This window comes from Girardinichthys multiradiatus, chromosome 10 (genome assembly GCF_021462225.1).
Source record: "Girardinichthys multiradiatus isolate DD_20200921_A chromosome 10, DD_fGirMul_XY1, whole genome shotgun sequence".
Lineage (NCBI taxonomy): Eukaryota > Metazoa > Chordata > Actinopteri > Cyprinodontiformes > Goodeidae > Girardinichthys > Girardinichthys multiradiatus.
Genome location: NC_061803.1, coordinates 11,135,297 through 11,153,200, shown reverse-complemented (window position 1 = coordinate 11,153,200; position 17,904 = coordinate 11,135,297). Strand labels below are relative to the sequence as shown.

General features: G+C 39.9%; 1 protein-coding gene across 1 annotated transcript in view; it reads left to right on the top strand.

The window, feature by feature from the left end:
• The first annotated feature begins 5,019 nt into the window (after positions 1 to 5,019).
• The window catches only part of kat6b (K(lysine) acetyltransferase 6B), a 29,115-nt gene continuing 16,230 nt past the window's right edge, over positions 5,020 to 17,904 (top strand). Inside the window, exons 1-6 of the mRNA XM_047376157.1 lie at positions 5,020 to 5,207; positions 7,343 to 8,198; positions 13,443 to 13,551; positions 16,410 to 16,525; positions 16,721 to 16,802; positions 17,311 to 17,440. Coding sequence (XP_047232113.1) covers positions 7,581 to 8,198; positions 13,443 to 13,551; positions 16,410 to 16,525; positions 16,721 to 16,802; positions 17,311 to 17,440 — 1,055 coding nt within the window. The 5' untranslated portion in view covers positions 5,020 to 5,207; positions 7,343 to 7,580. The remainder of the gene's footprint in view (positions 5,208 to 7,342; positions 8,199 to 13,442; positions 13,552 to 16,409; positions 16,526 to 16,720; positions 16,803 to 17,310; positions 17,441 to 17,904) is intronic.

Here is a 17,904-nt window from a genome sequence, read left to right as displayed (position 1 = left end):
AAAGGGACCTGAAAATTAGGCTGATCCTTCGTGCCCAGCTGTGCTGTCGCTGGGGGTTGGAGATGGGGATCAGAGGGAGCAACCCCCCTCCACCCACCGGGCAGAAACTGTTGGGCAGTGTCTCAAGTGTTTGAAATAATTCAGTACTCATCTGTTCCACTGTGAAGTGTGAAAATCACCGTTTTTGTTTCTGTTGAACAACTTGTCACATCCTACATATTATTTTTTTGCTTTTGCATACATATTAAACCAGATCATACAGGCTAAAAAAAACTTTCTCCAGCCAAAATGTTACTAACAACTCTGACTCTTTTTTTCAATAAGCCTTTTTTTAAAAAGGTTTTCCACAGATGCGCTTTGAAAAAGGCCAACATTCTGATTGGACAAGATCACACTCCATGGCAGCTGGTTCATTTGCTTCTCAAGATGACAGATGGCAAAACACAAACACAAAAAGAGAGAGAGACATGATTAAGTAATGAGGATGCCTGCCACAATGAGGGAAACTACTTTTCTCACTTTCCCTGACAAACTTTGGCCCTGCCCAGTGAACACAGATGAAAAACAAATTTGAGCACATTTAACATCCTGTATATTTTAATATGCTATGTAATTTATGAAGACGTTTAACACATTGTGCATCTCAATCTACAGTATATCTTATTTTTTATTCTCTAACCAATACATAAACTTCACTTTTAAGTGACAAGAAATTTTGATTTTGTGACATTTCTCTACATTAGTTAGTTCACAAGCATATATGTTTATCGTTAATTACAATAATAATGCTTGCAAATGAGTAACTGGGGTCCTGGCCACTGTTTTGCCCCGCAGATGGGCAGCAGTGTTTGTGAACACCAGTGTGGCAGTTGGCAGGGATTGAGGAGGGGGATGGGCAGACTGCTATGGCACATGCTCCAATTCAAATTATCCCTGGACCCATGCAGCAGTGGAAGACCTGCTGGGGCCCAGGGTGGCATTCATTACAACCAGACACAGGCAGTTTTTTTGTTTTTTTTCTGGCCAGTGTCTTTAGCATGACACCAGCCCCCTAAAAGCATTATACCCAAATTGTCTTTATTCATATTTCACCTGCTTGAACATGTCTAAATTGACAATTTTGTTGACTCAATTAGTCTATTTTATAAATGTCAATAGATGAATAGCAGATAAAACTTAAAAAATGCTCGCAGTTCAATAAAAACATTTAAATAATAGTGAATAAGGCTGCTTTTGGTAATGCGCATTGTTGAGAGATCCTCAATGTTTAGCGATGTCCACTCAAAGACATTTTTTCAGAAGTGTAAACTCACCAGATACTCTATTAGGTATACCTCTTAAATTGTTGAGAACGTAACGGATCAGCCAGTATTATGCCTGCAACTGAGTGAACTTCAGCATCACGACTTATCGAGGGTCAAACCGAGCATGAGAACAGAAGAGAACTGGAAGATTCAATATAACTTGACGTCATGGTGAAGATATTGCAAAGTTGAAAGAGCTGTTTTAGGCCTTCAAAAAGATGATTGTAGCAGTTTATAAGTTTGTTGAGGGATTTAAAGAAGTCTCAAACAATTTTTAAATAAGCTGTTCCACTGTATGGAAAAACGTCTACAAGTGGTTGACAACTAAAAGAGCTGACAACATGCCCAGGTTTGGCCGGCCAGTTAAGTGAACCTCAAGAGCAGGCCACAAGATGCTAAAAGAAGTCTCCAAAATCCCTAAAATATGATCCCTGGTCCTGCAGTAGCTTCTTGCTGCTGTTAATATGAAAGTTCATGCCTGCACAAACAGAAATAAACTGTGCAAGTGAAACTTTCATCAAACATGTGCAAAAATAAACTTTTGTGCTGTATGAAGAACATGAAGGGCAAACTGAATTTGCCAGAAAGGGCAAAGACCAGAACTTCTGGAATAATGTTCTTGGACAGATTCATCTAAAATATATGTTTTTGGACACCAGAACAGAGGACATGTTTGGTGTCATCAGTTTTGGCGTCCAGCATTGCAGGAAAGAAACTCATACCAACTGTGAAGTATAGAGGTGGGAGTGTCATGATTTGGGGACATTTGCTACAGAAGGAACTGGACAGCTCACCATCATATAAACAACCATAAATTATTCTGTAACAGAGTCTGCTTGAAAACATCTGAGACAATCTGTTAAAAAGTTAAAGCTAAAGCAGAACCAGACATAATAACTCAAAACATACCAGTAAATTCACCAATGACTGGCTGAGAAGTAAGACAGTACACAGTTTTGTTGATATCTTCTGTTTAGCAGCAGAAGACCACCTTGGTTGCCACTTCTATCAGCTAAGAACAGGAAACTTAGCCTACAGTTCTCACAGGCTCAACAAAATAGGACAACTGGAAAAATGTTGTCTGATTAACCTTGATTTCAGCATTGATATTCATATTAATGTCAGAATATGGCATAAAGGACATTGATTCACCCAGTCTTTATAGATGTTGGTGCTATTGGTGTAATGGTGTGGATGATATGTTCTTTACACTATAGGTCCTTTAGTACCTATGGTACATGGTTTAAATGCCACAGCCTTCCTGAGTATTTTTGTTAACCATGTCCATTCATTTATGATCACAGTGTACTCCGATTTTGATTGCTATTCAGTAGGATAATGTACTATGTCACAAAGCTCAGATCCCGTCAAACTGGTTTCTTAAACATAATGAATTCACGGTACACCAATGGCATAGACAGTCACCAGATCTTAATCCAATGAAGCACCTTTGGTATGTAGTAGAGCAGGAGAATCACATCATTAATGTGCATCTACCAAATCTGATAGCTACTGCATGACACTGTTTTATTAATCTGGACCAAAATCTCTGAGGAACATTTCTGAAGACTTGTTGAGTCTATACCACAAAGGATGAAGGCAATTCAACCTGGGACTAGGAAAGTGCACCTTGTTAAGTGGACACTTCTATATTGTTCATTTAGTACTCATCAGATGCTTACAAGAACTTGTCCATTGTTATCATTATCTTAAACTCCAAAAAACTAAAATTAACTAACTGATCTGGGTGCAGATAAGTCCTCATTTAGGTCTGGATACCCTGCGATCTACTTTTAACATCAACTATCTACTCTGTTGATGGTCAAATTACAATATTATGAACAATTGTATTAGATGATTTAAATTAGTCACTACTCTACAGGAGAGAAACACTTTCATTTGGGCTCCTCATCCAGTACTGTGTATGTGTTTGTAATCTGATGAGAAGTATCCAATTATCTCTCTAATTACATCCGCATTACTGCATGAGAAATGAGCTTTCTGGTATTTCTTTTGCTGCTAGAGAGTTGAGTGAAGGGAGCACTGATGTAAAAACTGAACAGTTTAATCGCACATTAGCATTATTGCCATTGCTGTTGCTCTATCTTCAGCTTGGTGGAGTTAATTAACTGATTAGGGTGTTAAATATCCCTTATGTCAAATGCAGGAAATAACTTTGAAAATGAAAAGTATGCCTATCAAATTTACATTTTTATTTTAAATAGATGTTTAAAATGCCCATGGGATTGGTTGATGTTAATAGGTTACATAAATAATAATAAAGAAGATAATAATATGTTATGCAGCCTATAATAGAACAGTGATAATGTTCATCTAGGCTCATCAAAGGACGTGCTGATGGTGTGGGAGAAAAAAGTGAAATTGACAATCATTGTGAGAAGCGCACTAAAAAAAAAGGGGCGACGGTCCGCTACGCTGAAGTAAGGGATGTCTACAGTGGGAGAGGAAGAAGAAGAAGGGGGAGGGTACCACTTTGTCACAGGCTGCTATGTAGATTAACCTTTCAATTAGTTGTTATCAGGTCCTCTCCATGTCTCGGCGAGAGCTTTCCAGCCTTCGCTTTTAACACGTAGAAAAAAAATCCCACGAAATCGCTCGGATACGTCGCTTCGCATTTTACCCCATTCGACGTGATAAAGAAGAGGAGTACCCGAGAGAGAGAGGGGGAAACTTAAAGAGGTAAACTACCAGCAAATATTTACTGTAGCGTGTGCTCTTTTATTTTATATTTACTGATGATACACGTTCATCGTCGCGCGAAACTTGGCGTTAATTAGTTCTCCTCCGCTAGAGCCGAGAAGGTTTACGCAACATCTATGAAGACGATGTATATTTTTAAAGACGGCGTAAATGTAATAAATGTGAGCCGAGAGTTGAAGCTGGAAAAATATGGGGCTGACGAGACATAATTGAGAAGAAGCGGCGTTAACTTGTTTTCCCCTGCCGAACGCCTTTCTTCCTCCAGGCTCTTACTATTTGCCCTCATTGGGAGGTATTTGATAGTTAATGCTGATAAACGGGACGTTAATAATTCCACTTTTTATGATCACTCTAATTATTTCAACGGAATGTGTGCATTTAAAACCTCAATAAAAAGGTCATGTTTTTAAACGTTAAATATCTCCAAGGAGGCGAAATATAATCAAAAGGAACAAGGATAAAGAGGCGACAGCTTGGGTACATTTTCTATATTGCTTTTTGCGCTATGTAGCGCAACCTGGAAGTGTTAAAATAAATTAAACGCGTTCCGCTTTAAGTCGCTGCGTTTTTATGCAAACAAATGATCGATTTAACAAACAGCCAATTAAAGTCTAAAATGATCCAAATCACTTTCAAGTGTAACCAACTGTTTCAAGGAGGAATCCGAGTAAAGGTGGGCCGGTGTTAAACGCCGCGCAAATGAGGTTAAATATTTATTCGAGCCGGTTTACGTCCGTTACCACGCGTTTGTAACTTATTAACAGCCCTTTTACGTCCTCTCGAGCCGTAAAATTTGGCGTTTTTTACGAGCGTTTAGAGGTGAGTGCCATCGATTCATCACCAGAGGCACCTTAAGAGGCGGGTTAACGAAGTGAAGTGACAGATCACACAGCCAGTGACGTGCCTCTCGGAGTGAGCTCATACATAAAGATTGACGTGCGCTTTATCAAACCAGGGATCGGATCTCGCCTTTACAGCCAATATTGAAGTTGCTGGGGAGGGCGCATTAGTGTTAGGTGATGTTTAATGAGACTCCATTGGATTGTAATCAGCGTCATGTCGGATTCATGTAAACTACAACATTGTAACAAAATGGCGACCGCTAGTTTAGGTGACATCGGGGGTAAAGCTGGCAGCACTTGACGTTTATCAGCCCAACTCGGCGGAGCGCGACTCTTGGGGGTTTGTTACGCAGCTATTACTGATTTTCTTCTCCTTTCTTCGGCTAAACGGCTCCATGGGGGGGTAAACATGGTGTCGGAGCAGCTGTCAGGATATGAGCATTGATTATACGTGTGTCATTAGGGCTCGCGCTGATCGGGTTGCTCGTTTGTCGAGCTGTCAAAGTGTCGCGCGGACAGCTAACGGTTAAAACTTTAGCTTGTTGTTCTGTTTTCTCCATTTTATGTGTTTATAAAGCAGATACTTATGCAGTGTTATTTTATTTAGTTTTCCTTAAAAACATACTGTTGAAATAAATGCAAACTTTCGAAGGAATATGAAACCAAAAATATGGATCTGTCGGAAGAGAGTGAGTAGTTTTCCACAGGTCTTAAGAAGTTTCTAGAAAGCTGTCATAGTGTGAATAACATGCCTTTTTTATTTTTGGAAAACGGTCTTTTGAATTGGACATCTGGTTTGGTGTGCGGATTATGGTGTCAGACTGCGGATTAAGTCACTTTGATTTCTTTAGCAGCCATGACAGTGCCTGCATCTGCTTTTATCCATCAGTTTCTCGTGTTTTAGCACATCTTTAAAAAGTCCTGCATTCTTTAGCTTTAACCTTTTTACATTACATGACCGATGCTGATGTTTAGAAATCAGGACATGTGACGTGCTTGTTCCTAATACCTATATAAAACTAAATGTTCTTATTTATGGTCATCAGTGCCTTGCAGACGTATTCATACCCCTGGAAAATGTTCACATCTGGTCACACAACAACCACAAACCTTATTGTAATTTTCTTGTGTTGTATGTTATAGACCAAGTTTGGCTGAAATGTTCTTCAGAACAGCTCGAGCTCAGTCCGATTTGATAAAAAGCATCTGTGATCAGCATTTTGCTAAACCATTCCATTGTTGCTCTGGCTGTATGTTGAGGGTTGTTGTCCTGCTATTAGGTGAACCTCAACGTCAAGTCTTTTGCAGCTTCTAACAAGTGTTCTGCCAGGAATGCCCTGTATTTTGCTCATTTAATCGCCTCATCAACTCTCACCAGTTTCCCAGTCCCTGCTGAATAAAATCGTCTCTACAGCATGATGCTGCCACTACCTTGGGGATGGTGTGTTCAGGCTGAAGCACAGTGTGTGTTTTTCTGCTACACATTGAGTTTCTGCATCTGACCAGAGAGCTACATGTTCACATTGACCCTATGTGACTTGTGGAAAACTATGAACAATACCTTTTATTGTCTAATTTCAACAATAGATTTCTTTTTGCAACTCATCTATAATGGCCAGATTTCTAGAGTGCCCGACATGCACGAGTGGTTGTTTTGGTCGACAGTTTCTCCTGCCTAAGCTTCAGAGCTTTAGAGCTCTTCCAGAGTTTCCTTGGAGGGCTTGGCTGCTTCTCTAATTAATGTCCTCTCTACCTGGCCTGTCACTTTAGGTGGACAGCCATGTCCTGTCACGTTTGAAGGTGTGCCATGCTGTTTCCATTTTAGGATGATGGATTGAACTGTGCTCCATAAGATGTTCAAAGCTTGTAATATTGTTTGCAATACTGTAATGTTTCGCTGATGTTCTCTAACAAACATCTGGAACCCTTTATTTTGAATTATAGCCAGGTGAACTCTATTTACAATCCAGTGCGTTATGCTGGATTGCATTTAAGAGTATTAAAATAAAGGGGGCCCAATACACGTGCACTGTGCATTTTTCAGATTTGTGTTTGTAAAAAGTTTTGAAAGCCATGTTTTCAATTCCTCCCACTTGACTATTATGCACTACTTTGTGTTTGTCACATCCTAACAGTGTCTATTAAAGTTTGTCCTTCTAATGTTCTAAGGGATACAAGTGCTTTTACAAGGCACGGATTTTTACATTTTCTTTAAAGCAATATTTTTTGTTAATCTCTAGACTAAATGGGGTGCTAGATCTATGGCCAAATGACTGTTGAAGTGCAGTGTTTTTTATCATCACCTTTGTCATCATTGCAGTAAATTACAGGAAAAAAATGGCCAAAGCATGTCTACCAGTCAGTCAATACATAACTAATTTATACTAAATATGCAATAGGCTTCTATACATACAGTATTTTGTTCTGTTAATTAATTGTCTCGGTATTCATTAGTTTTTCTGTCTTCTTTTGCAGACTGGAGCTCGGATTTTAATAAAGACCAATTCCAGGTCGTGTGATATCTATACCAGTGTGGAATTTACTCTTGCCAACTTTTCCTCAAGCTCACTCTGGATTGAGAAGATATTTGTGGATGCTGTTGTGGAACCTAACTTCCTGACCTTTTACCTAAGGATGTGGATGTACCTTGCTTTCGGCTGCAGAAAGAGGGAATCTTTATGGATCACGTTTCTGTGAGGCTTATTGTTCAACCATGGTAAAACTTGCAAACCCTCACTACACTGAGTGGATTCTCGAAGCAATACAGAAAATTAAGAGGCAAAAGCAGAGGCCTTCTGAGGAGCGAATTTGTCATGCGGTGTCCACATTGCATGGACTGGACAAGAAGATCGTCCTTGAACAGTTGGAATTAAGTGTTCATGATGGTTCCGTCCTTAAGGTTACAAATAAGGGAAGCGCATCCTACAAGGACCCAGGAAACCCTGGAAGAATCGGATCGATATTGCCTGCAAACGCACCTATGCCATCAAAGGAATCTAAATGGAATTCAAGTGATCTGCGGCATATCGATTGGAATAAAATACTCAAGAGGGCCATCGAGGGTCTGGATGATACCCATGGCTCCTCGCTTAAGAACATTGAGCGGTATCTGAGGAGTCAGGACGACCTGTCAGAAGTTGTTGACAATCCCGCTTTCCGGCAGAGGTTGAGGCTGGCTGCTAAGCGGTCAGTCAATAACGGCAGGCTGGTAAAAAACGGCCCTCGGTATAAACTTAGCCATGGCAGTGTGGAGGGAAGGAGCCCCAGGTGTCCAAGTGCTTCCCCCTTGGTCCTGTCATCAGTGACACTCCTTCCTCACGAGCGCGAGCAGGTACATACACCTTAACCATCGCATTTGCACTCTTTCACCTCAGGCTAAAAAAACTTGTTTCAGCAATGAACTATACACTGATGCAAGCAGGCACTGTTGTATTTATAAAAGGTTAGTTACAGATTTTTGAAGGGAGATCAATAAAAAAAAATGGAAGCAGTTAATGTCTCACCTGCAGTAGATGACTCTCTCGGTATCTTCATGTAGTTTAACTGCATATTTGTAAGTCCTGGTGGTTAAAGTGAGAAAGAGGGCCAATACCAACACGGACTTTTATCATCTTAAAATAACTCCAGCCCACTTCCCAGTGGAGCTGGAAGTAGGAGGGGCTGTGCCACCAAAAATCAACCTGAGAACATAATATTTAAAGCGTTTCCAGTCAGAGTAACTTCCTCATGTAAAAGTAAAGTCTTTGCTCTGGCACAGATGAACTGCTGCTGCTCTGGATCCTACTTTGAGCTGTATCACAGGAAAGAAGTGCTTTCTTCAAGAGTAAGGTTTGGGTCATGGAAACCAACAACCAATAAAAATGTTAAGACAGCCACGTTTAAGCTCCTGAGTTAGTTTTGACTTTGATTTACCAAATTCAGGACAAAAAAACATAAACACAAAATTAGATTAGCATTGGAATAACATGAGCTCACGGTTTCTTTCTTACTGATATTTGTCATGGAGTTTGATTAGATCAATGCACTGCATAGAGTGGCCCTCATGGCTGATATTTATTGCCAGTTCTATAAATGAGGTCTTTAATGCATTTCTTAAACACTGACAGTATTTAAAGAATTAGGTAGAGATTGAATCCTCTTCTAAATGCTGTGTTTACTGCTTTTTGTAGCAGTGCTGTAGCCGACTAGAGTTTAGCTGTTTATAAAATGTTCACAACCACTGCTTGTTGCTTAAACACCATTAATAAATTAGGATGATGATAATGGGCTATATTTTTAAGTTACATTGAGATAAACAATGTAATGTATGTCAAATGAAACAGATAAATGATCGAAAATTTGCTGGATGAGGCTTTACAGCGACATAATGATGTGGTTCTCTGGCTGTGGAAAACCAAACTAGTTTTTCTATAGAACCAATTAACCACTGAAAGTTACTTCATACTAGCTGCTATAATGTTTTTGGGATTGAAGTTTTTTTTTAAGATGTTAGAGGTCCACTTCGGTTTTGGTCTACTAACCAACCTTTAGCTTCAGCTTCAGGGTCATGCGAATCAGAATGTTTACTAAATGAAGATACTAAGGCAGCTATCTACTGCAGGTAGGATTTTAAAGTACTAGCCGAATATTTTTGTAAAACAAGGGCTGGCAAAAGTAGTTCTCAGGGGATGATGTGGTGCATGTTTTAGATGTTTCCCTGGTTGAACACAGCTAACCTAAATGAGCAGGTAGTTAGCAGGCAGCTACAGAACTTGGAAGCAGACTGAGGAGATAATTCAATGATTTGAATCAGGTGTTGGAGCAGGGGCACATCGAAAACTTGCCCTTTAGGACCGAAGTTTGTACATTTCACATTTTATATTGTTTTGTCCTCTTTATTTCCATGTTTTTAATCAAATTCCCCCTTTAAAGGTGTTTACTGTTGCCACCTGATCTGCTTGGTTCTTGTGCCTCTTGTGATGTCATCCACTCAAATACACGCAAAGAGGAATTAGCTGTTTTTGTTAGTGAAAATCAATTCATGAATAGTATCTTTAACAGAACCCTGCTTCAAACCTAGTAAACTATCCTTTTAAAAGTAGAAATATCTGTTATGAAGTTGTTATTGGGTCTTCTTAGATTGTTCAAAATGCACTTCAAGGTTGTGAAAGGTAATGGTTTGTCTTAAAATAAATTAAAGCCTGGATAGAGTTTTTCTTTGTAAGAATTTCACCATTGAAGTTTTAATCTTTAATCTTAAGCCTAGGAGTTCAAAAAGAATGTCATCCATAGTCCATCCTTTAAAATCGCTGTTGCTAGTTGTTCCATAACAAGAGAACTTGGATAATCAGAAAGTCATGCTGACAGTGTGTGGTAGGCAGTCTGCAGAAGTCTTCCCACAGGTTATGCAACCCTATCCTAATGACCTTAAAGGATGGGACTGGCTTGTCTTGTGAGCTGCAAAAGAACTGATATTTTATTGGTCATTTGCAGCAGCGTGAGAATGCATTGAGTAAGGAAGCCAGAATGTTCTCTGACTGCACGCAGCTGTTATGAGCTTCATGCAAACAAACATGCCAGGGAGAGGAAATAGGGACCTTACAAACAAACCTCCAGGTTAGCATTGATTTAGCTGCTTTTGCCTCCTCTAGCGTTCGTTTTTCTGATGCCTGGCGATACAAGTGTCCGAGAAATGGCAGCGCTTTTGTAATTGCAATGTGATTTGTAGGGGTTGATGGAAACCAGTTGTCATTGTGCAGCTTTAAGTGCGATCTGCAGTCATCTGGTTTGTCATGGAGGCTTTTAACATATCTCGTGTTGAGGCTTATCAAGATTAAACGCGGTCTCATGCTTTATGCACAAGTTGTGCAGCTGAAGTGGCGAGCTGCATCAGGCAACAGAGATGTCAACCCGCTCCTCGGCAGTTTCACAGTGAATAATCAGGAAGCGACACCTTGATACTGCAGCCACAACTGTGACTGTTGTCTGTGGTCAGGCCAAAAGTGAAACTGAGAGTTGCTTTAGAGACACTGTGTCCTGCAATGGCTCTCAGGAAGGGCCCCACTGTTTTCCATTTGGAGCATTTCAACCCCTCGCTCCCGGCCCTTGATGACATCACCTCACCAGTTCAGATTTAACATTTACTTCAAAGGATGAGACGTATCTGCCTGCTTAGCTGTTAAGGCGCATCGAGAGAAAGCGTGTGTGTGCGTGCTGAGAATGAGAGATACTTTGAGGTTAAAAAAAGAGCAGTCTTGTTTTAGAGTTTATTAGATTCTGAAGAGACTCTGGCAGGAACAAAGACAAGGAATGAGAGTGTTTTTTTCCCCTGCTGTGTTATGCAACCACTTGAGCTCCCTCTCTCTCTACCAGCAGTGTTCTAATAGGACCCCACCCCCTCACTCAGGACAGCCTGCTCTTTTGAAGCAGCATAATTTCCTGTAATGTTCTTAATTTAGAATCCCCAAGTAAATCATCAGCATCTCCACAGCTGTGTTTGTCTTTCTATTTTTTGCATTTTAGCCTCTTATAAATTGCAAATTGCTATTGATTTTAATCACCAGAGCAAAAAAAAAAAAAAACAATCCCTCATGGAAATGAATCTAGCTCTTGGGTTGGACAAAATAGCTCAGAGCTTATTATGATTCTCTGTTTTGAAAATTTCCCTACATTGCCAGTTTGTTTACTTATTTTTTTAACTCATAATTACAAATATTAAAGAGGCATTTTTATTAAACATAAATTAGTCAATCGGTGAAAGATCAGAATTGGCCAATTTTCTCTGGATCGGCTCTGATTGGTGATGGCCCTATTTCCTACTTTTTAAACTCATCACCACCATTTTTGGTACATAAACATATCAGCTGAGAGGATGTACCTAAAATCATACCACTCATAGCCTGCCAACTGTTTTAAGTCAGTGCCATTTGAAAAAGAGTGATAGCTACTTAGTTTTCATAGCAGGAAGATCTATTTTTATGACCAGAAATGTTAGCAAAGATCCAAATCTGTCTTTTTTGTTCATGAGTTAATAGTGTAGTTGCCCTCTTTTAGCCAGCTGATGGGCAGTGGGAACCCACAAGTAGTGCAAAAGGAATGCTGCATTAATCTGTGCTTGAAAAAGCCAGAATAGACTCCAGTGACTCTGGCACTTTCTCTAACAACTCCTTTGAAAGCACTGGTATGATGAGAAACGTAGTGGCTTTGAAACTGAAACTGTTTACAACCTCGTTATACCATTGGTGTAAGTGACCCATGCCTATTGTTGTTTTTTTACCTTTACCATAGCTGAATGAATAGCTTTTGACCTTTGAAGTATTTCACCACAACAAATCTTGTAAAAAACAATGCAAAAACATCTTCCGTTTATCTATTAAAGTAGATAATAGGAACAACAGAAACATTCCATTGCATACAATGAACTACTGTATTTATTGCCAGATCTAAATCAGCATTTTGTTTCAATTGCTTCTGATGCAACTAATGCCCCAGATATTGACCTGGCAGGTTGGAAAATAGAGCAATCATCGATGTGGCTGTAAACTGCTTCCCCTCTTTACAGCAACTCATTGATACAGCCAGGGACAATGACCAAACTGCCTCTGTGTCCTTCCCTCCTGGGCACCGTTTGGATGGTGTGACAGATAAAAAAAAAAAGGTGCTGCAGTTCCTCTTACTTTGTGTGTGTTGACACCAATGAAATGACAAATAAAACATCCACCTCGACATGAGTGAGGCAGGGCCAGCTCGAGGTCAGCGTTGGGGCAGAATTAAAAGATGCAAACTTGGTTCGAGTCAGGATGCTGATCTGCGTCATAGAAACCAGGAACTAATTATGGGCATCCCCAGAGTGCCATTCAGAGCTGTAGTCAGTTGGTAAGGCCTTAGTGTGTAAACTGATGATGAGGTGGGTTATTTATGGTCACACCCAGAGAGTGTTATTTTCCATCATGAACTTCCTCCCAGTACTCTGTTTGCTGCTCTGCTTGAGCCTTTTCTGTTTGATCTTTAGTCTTGATTTCAACCTATGATTGGGTTTAGACAGACTGCTGTGTAAAGTTATGACACTAAGTCTTCTTTACCTTCCTTCATTCTGAGTGATCAATGAGGAGAAATCCTCTTAAACCTTGAGCTCATATTCTACTTCTAAACTGTGCCATAAGCCCTTAAATGAGTGTTTGTTCTGAGACTTGCAACATTTACAGTGGATCACAGCAGTAACAATGAGAGCATGTTGTATTATTGAGGTAATTTGATTACATGCTGGTTAATCCTTTCAGACTCGAGTGCAAGCCTTAAGAATTGGATTAAGCCCTTAAACTACGATTACCAAGATCACTTACACATTCAGATGTAATGGATAAAAGGAGGTGGATCTCAAACGCAGCATATCTCTGAGGATGAAAGTAATTTATTATTCATTTCTAGTCTTTTTCTCCTATTCTCTGAGCTTTTGCTTTCAGATTATATTTTTGCCACATTTATTTTAAACCTACAGATGAGTTTTATCCTGTCTGACTTAACTAGAAAGATGACTACAGTCCTTTCACAGCCACCTTCCATTCATTGTTTGTTTCTGCTCTTTTTCTTCACCCAGCTCCGGGTTGACCCCATCCCCATATGCAGTTTCTGTCTCGGGACGAAAGAATCAAATCGGGACAAGTGGCCGGAAGAGCTGCTGTCCTGTGCAGACTGTGGAAGCAGTGGTAAGTGAGCATCCACAACGCTTCAGTGAGCAAATATTTTCAAAACCATTGCTCTCTGTAACAAAGACTAAACTAATGTTAAACTAGCACAAAAGGTTGAATTGTAATGGATTTAGGTATTAGAAGTGGTAATTATGTTTAAAATATTCTTGTGGTGTTAAGGGAACCTTTTCACAATTGTTAGGTTGTGATCACAAGCTTCAATGTATTTCTCAGGATTGTATATGATAGCCCAATTTAAAGTAGTCCATAAGTCCAATGTAAATGTGAAAGGATACATGGTTTTCAAAGTTTTTCCCCAAAAAACAAAAATTTGAAACGTGTGCTGTCAGCCCCCCTGAGACAGCACTTTGTAGAACCATCTTTTGCTGCAGTTAGACCTCCAAGTCTTAATGGGCTTTTTGCATCTACGGACTGATTTATTATTTTTTGGTCATTCTTCTTTGTAAAGAGCTCAAGCACAGTCAGTTTTGATGGACAATGTCTATGATCATACATTTTCATGTCTTTGTATGACTCTCTGTAGAATTTAGGTCTGGACTTTGACTAGGCCATTCAAAGGCATGGAAATGCTTTGATCTAAATCGTTCCATAGTAGCCCTGGCTGTATGGTTAGGGTTGTTGATGTGCTGGAAGGCCTGTGGACTCCAATAAGTTTTCCTCCAGGATTGTCCTGTATTTATTCATGATCTCATCAACTTTTACCAACTTCTTTGTCCCTGTTGAAGCAAAACATCCCGTCGGCATAATGCTGCCACCACTTCCAACAATGGCTTTCTTCTGACCACTCTTACAGAAAGGCCAAATGTATTGCATGCGAGAGCAAAAGTTTTCCTGTTGACAAATTCTCCCACCAGAGCTTTTTTTTTAATACTTTGCCTTTGTATACCTTGTGTTATTTTCAGAAACCTCCAAACATTTTAAAGGATCTGCTCAAACATAACTACTCAGTTTCACACAAAAATATCCTTTAATATAAACAAAACATGCCAGACAATGCATAGAAGTAACCACTTTTTCAGTCGCTTACTCACAGTTTGTGTTTAATGCAGCAACTTTTTTAATAAAAGACGGAAGTAGGCATTGTCTTCTCTGTTAATTTGTAATTATTAAAGATGCAGTTCTATCATAAGTATTATTCTGCGTATGTCAGGGCCAGCATTTCTTTAGATACACTATATTTCCAAAAGTGTTTGTCTGCCTACTTGTACATGTACATGAACTTTGATGACATCCCACTCCTAATCTATAAGGTCCAATTTGTTGATGGGCCCACCGTTGCCAGCAATAGCAACTTAAACTATTGTATAAATATCTTCCACAAGGTTTTGGAGTGTGCTCATAGTTAAATGAGAAAATCAGAATTGCAGCCTCCACTTTAATTTGTCCCAAAGGTGTTCAAGAAGGTTGAGGTCAAGACTCTGTGCAGGCCAGTCAAGTTTCTCCCCACCAACCTTTATACACCTGCAGCCATGGAAGTGCTTGTGACACTAGGATCCATTGATTTGGTGGTGGTGTACTGGATGTGCGGTCAGTTGTAATTAGGTTAAAGTAACCACGTTTCAAACTTGAACAAAGGGTTACTTAGGACCTTGCTTTTCTTAATTTTCTTTGTCACCACTGAGCATACAACCACCTTGCTGATGTCAACTTTATGGGAACTGTCAGTGTATAAACTTGACTGTTGGGTTTGTGTTTATAATCAGTGTAGCATTACTTTGCAGTAGGATAATTGACTTATTTGGTGGGAGCTAAGAAGTCACAGTTTCCGCCATCCTGAAAGGCTAATTAAACCATGTAGTGCCAGTGTAACACATGATAAAACATAAAAATGAGCTCAATTTGCCATTTCAGAAAGGCCAACTTTTTAAAAACATATTCAGTGGGATTTATATACTTTTACAAATGCAGAAGGATTTTACCTTGCTTGACCTTTCTCCAACATTTAAGATGGAAAAATGTCAGGAGCCTCGCCTTACAAGTCAAATAAAGCCATTGCATTTAATAGAGGCCTGCTGGATTGGACGGACAAACAGATTATTGGACACATACATTGATGGATACAACATTTACACAATGTGACAGATGCAATCTGTAAATATAATTGTTTTTTTTTTTTTCCATACTTATCCAGACCTGCAAAAATATGAAATTCCTTACTTTTCCAGAATGCTTAGCCTCCTGCAAATTACTTGCAAGCCAAGCGAGGGTAACTCTTGCAAGTGAACATTAGTGTCCAAAATCAATAAGTCATTTTTCCCCTAGTTCAGATTCTGGAGAAGAACATCCCAGTTATACCCCTTTCCTGCCCCAGAGCAGATTGTTGGTATTTCCTTTAGTGGTCCTTTGTTCCCGTAAAATTACCTCAACCAAGGAGTCATTTATGTTTGAACTATTATTTTAAATGCTATAAAGAGTGACATTTTTATAGCTCAAATTTGACGGAGCTGCTTCGAGGTGGTTTTCATTTACCACTTTCAGTATACACAAATTGTGCTCTCACTGTAAAACAGCTGTTTTACAATAATGAGAGGAAGCTGCATGAGAGAGAAGGCGAGCTTTTACATGACTTTCATGGATCGGCTTCCATTAGAAAGAGCGCCGCTACCGTTTCTGCCTCATTAAGATCAAATTATCTGTAATTAGCAGCTCAGATGTTTGATCATACTGTTTTTAGGCACAAGTCGTGGTGAAGGAGAGAGAGCGACGTGGACACAGGCACACCACTGTTTTTATGATTTTCGGTGTTAATGTTTAACTTTAATGTGTGAAGAGATGGAAAATGAGATCTGTCACTTGTTGACTCAGCCTGTGCTGGTAGAAATATGTCATACTAAAATCTGCTGTTGTTTCTGTAGGGCATCCGTCATGTCTGAAGTTCTCCCCTGAGCTGACCTCAAATGTAAAGAGATTACGGTGGCAATGCATTGAATGCAAAACCTGCAGTTCCTGTCGAATACAAGGGAAAAATGCTGTGAGTATAATACGTTCATAACACACCCTTTTAAATGCTGTTGGCCTGACTGTAGATCTTTAAGGATTTGTCAAGATTTTGCAAACCCTCTTGTGTGCAGAATTGGGCTTATTTCACCTAAAGACGTTAAATGGCAGTGGTGTTACATGTATGCAACTGGGACATCACTTACACGTGCCTGCTGTTCCCTTTCAGGATCAGATGCTTTTCTGCGATTCGTGCGATCGGGGCTTTCACATGGAATGCTGCAATCCGCCGCTTTCAAGAATGCCAAAAGGTGAGGTGTTTACACTGTCTGCCTTCTCCGCTTTCCCCCTCTGCTGTCAATTCAAAGCCTTCGCTTCACAGACGGCCGTTTGGGGCTGTCACTCAGCACACCAAGAAGCAGCAGTGGCTTATTAGGGGCTTTGCATGCATATCAAATTGTTCCAGCATCCCTGGGGAGATCCTCTATCTCTGGATTACAGTACTGACCCTACAGCAAGGCTTGTAATGATGCCGCACGTACTGTAGTTGGGTTTTTGGCAGGCAGTGCACACAAGTCACATAGCTTAGCTCAGCAAGCTGACACGAAGACTATTTTACTGGCCAGAGAATCAACCCCATGTTTTTCCTATGGATTTTTGCTGTGTGCAGAGCAATTGATTGGTTATTGTGAGCTGGTGGAGTTCTTGCCAGTGGTATGCATTAAAGGAAATGTTTGAGATGGATGTACTGTTTGTCCCCTCGGTTGATGAACCTACCAAAAATAAAATGCTGCTGCTCTGTGTTTGGACTCCCTCCAGGAACCTGGATCTGCCAAGTGTGCAGGCCGAAGGAGAACGGCAAAAAGCTGCTGCACAGGAAGGCTGACGAGATCAAACGTCGATATGCAAAGCCGATCGGACGGCCGAGAAATAAGCTCAAACACAGAATGTAAGTGTGAGCTTATCAAAATAATAGCATCTTATTTGGCCAGCGGTGAATTTTCCATTTGGTGTAATGTCAATGTCAATCTATTTTTAAAGCACATCTTAAATAATGCCAATAAAGTTGGACAAAAGTGCTGTACATTAAGGTGAAGCAAACCAGGACGCACATTAGTGAAACAACAAAACACTAAGATAGAAATCTAAAAAAAATTAAAAGATGAATAAATGTCATCAGAAAATCATTGCTTTCCCTGATGCTGGGTTCACACAACAAGATTTTAAAATTGAGAGACCACACACATGACGAAGAAAAATCATAGGTATAACAGGTGTGGTTCTACAGTGTGTATTGCACAGCCAACCACAAATTTTAACAGATAAATAACATTACAAAAAGAAAAGGTGTTGGTTAAAGGAGTGGAGACAGCGCGAAAAGGGGCTCTACTTGCTGCACCATGATATGGAGGT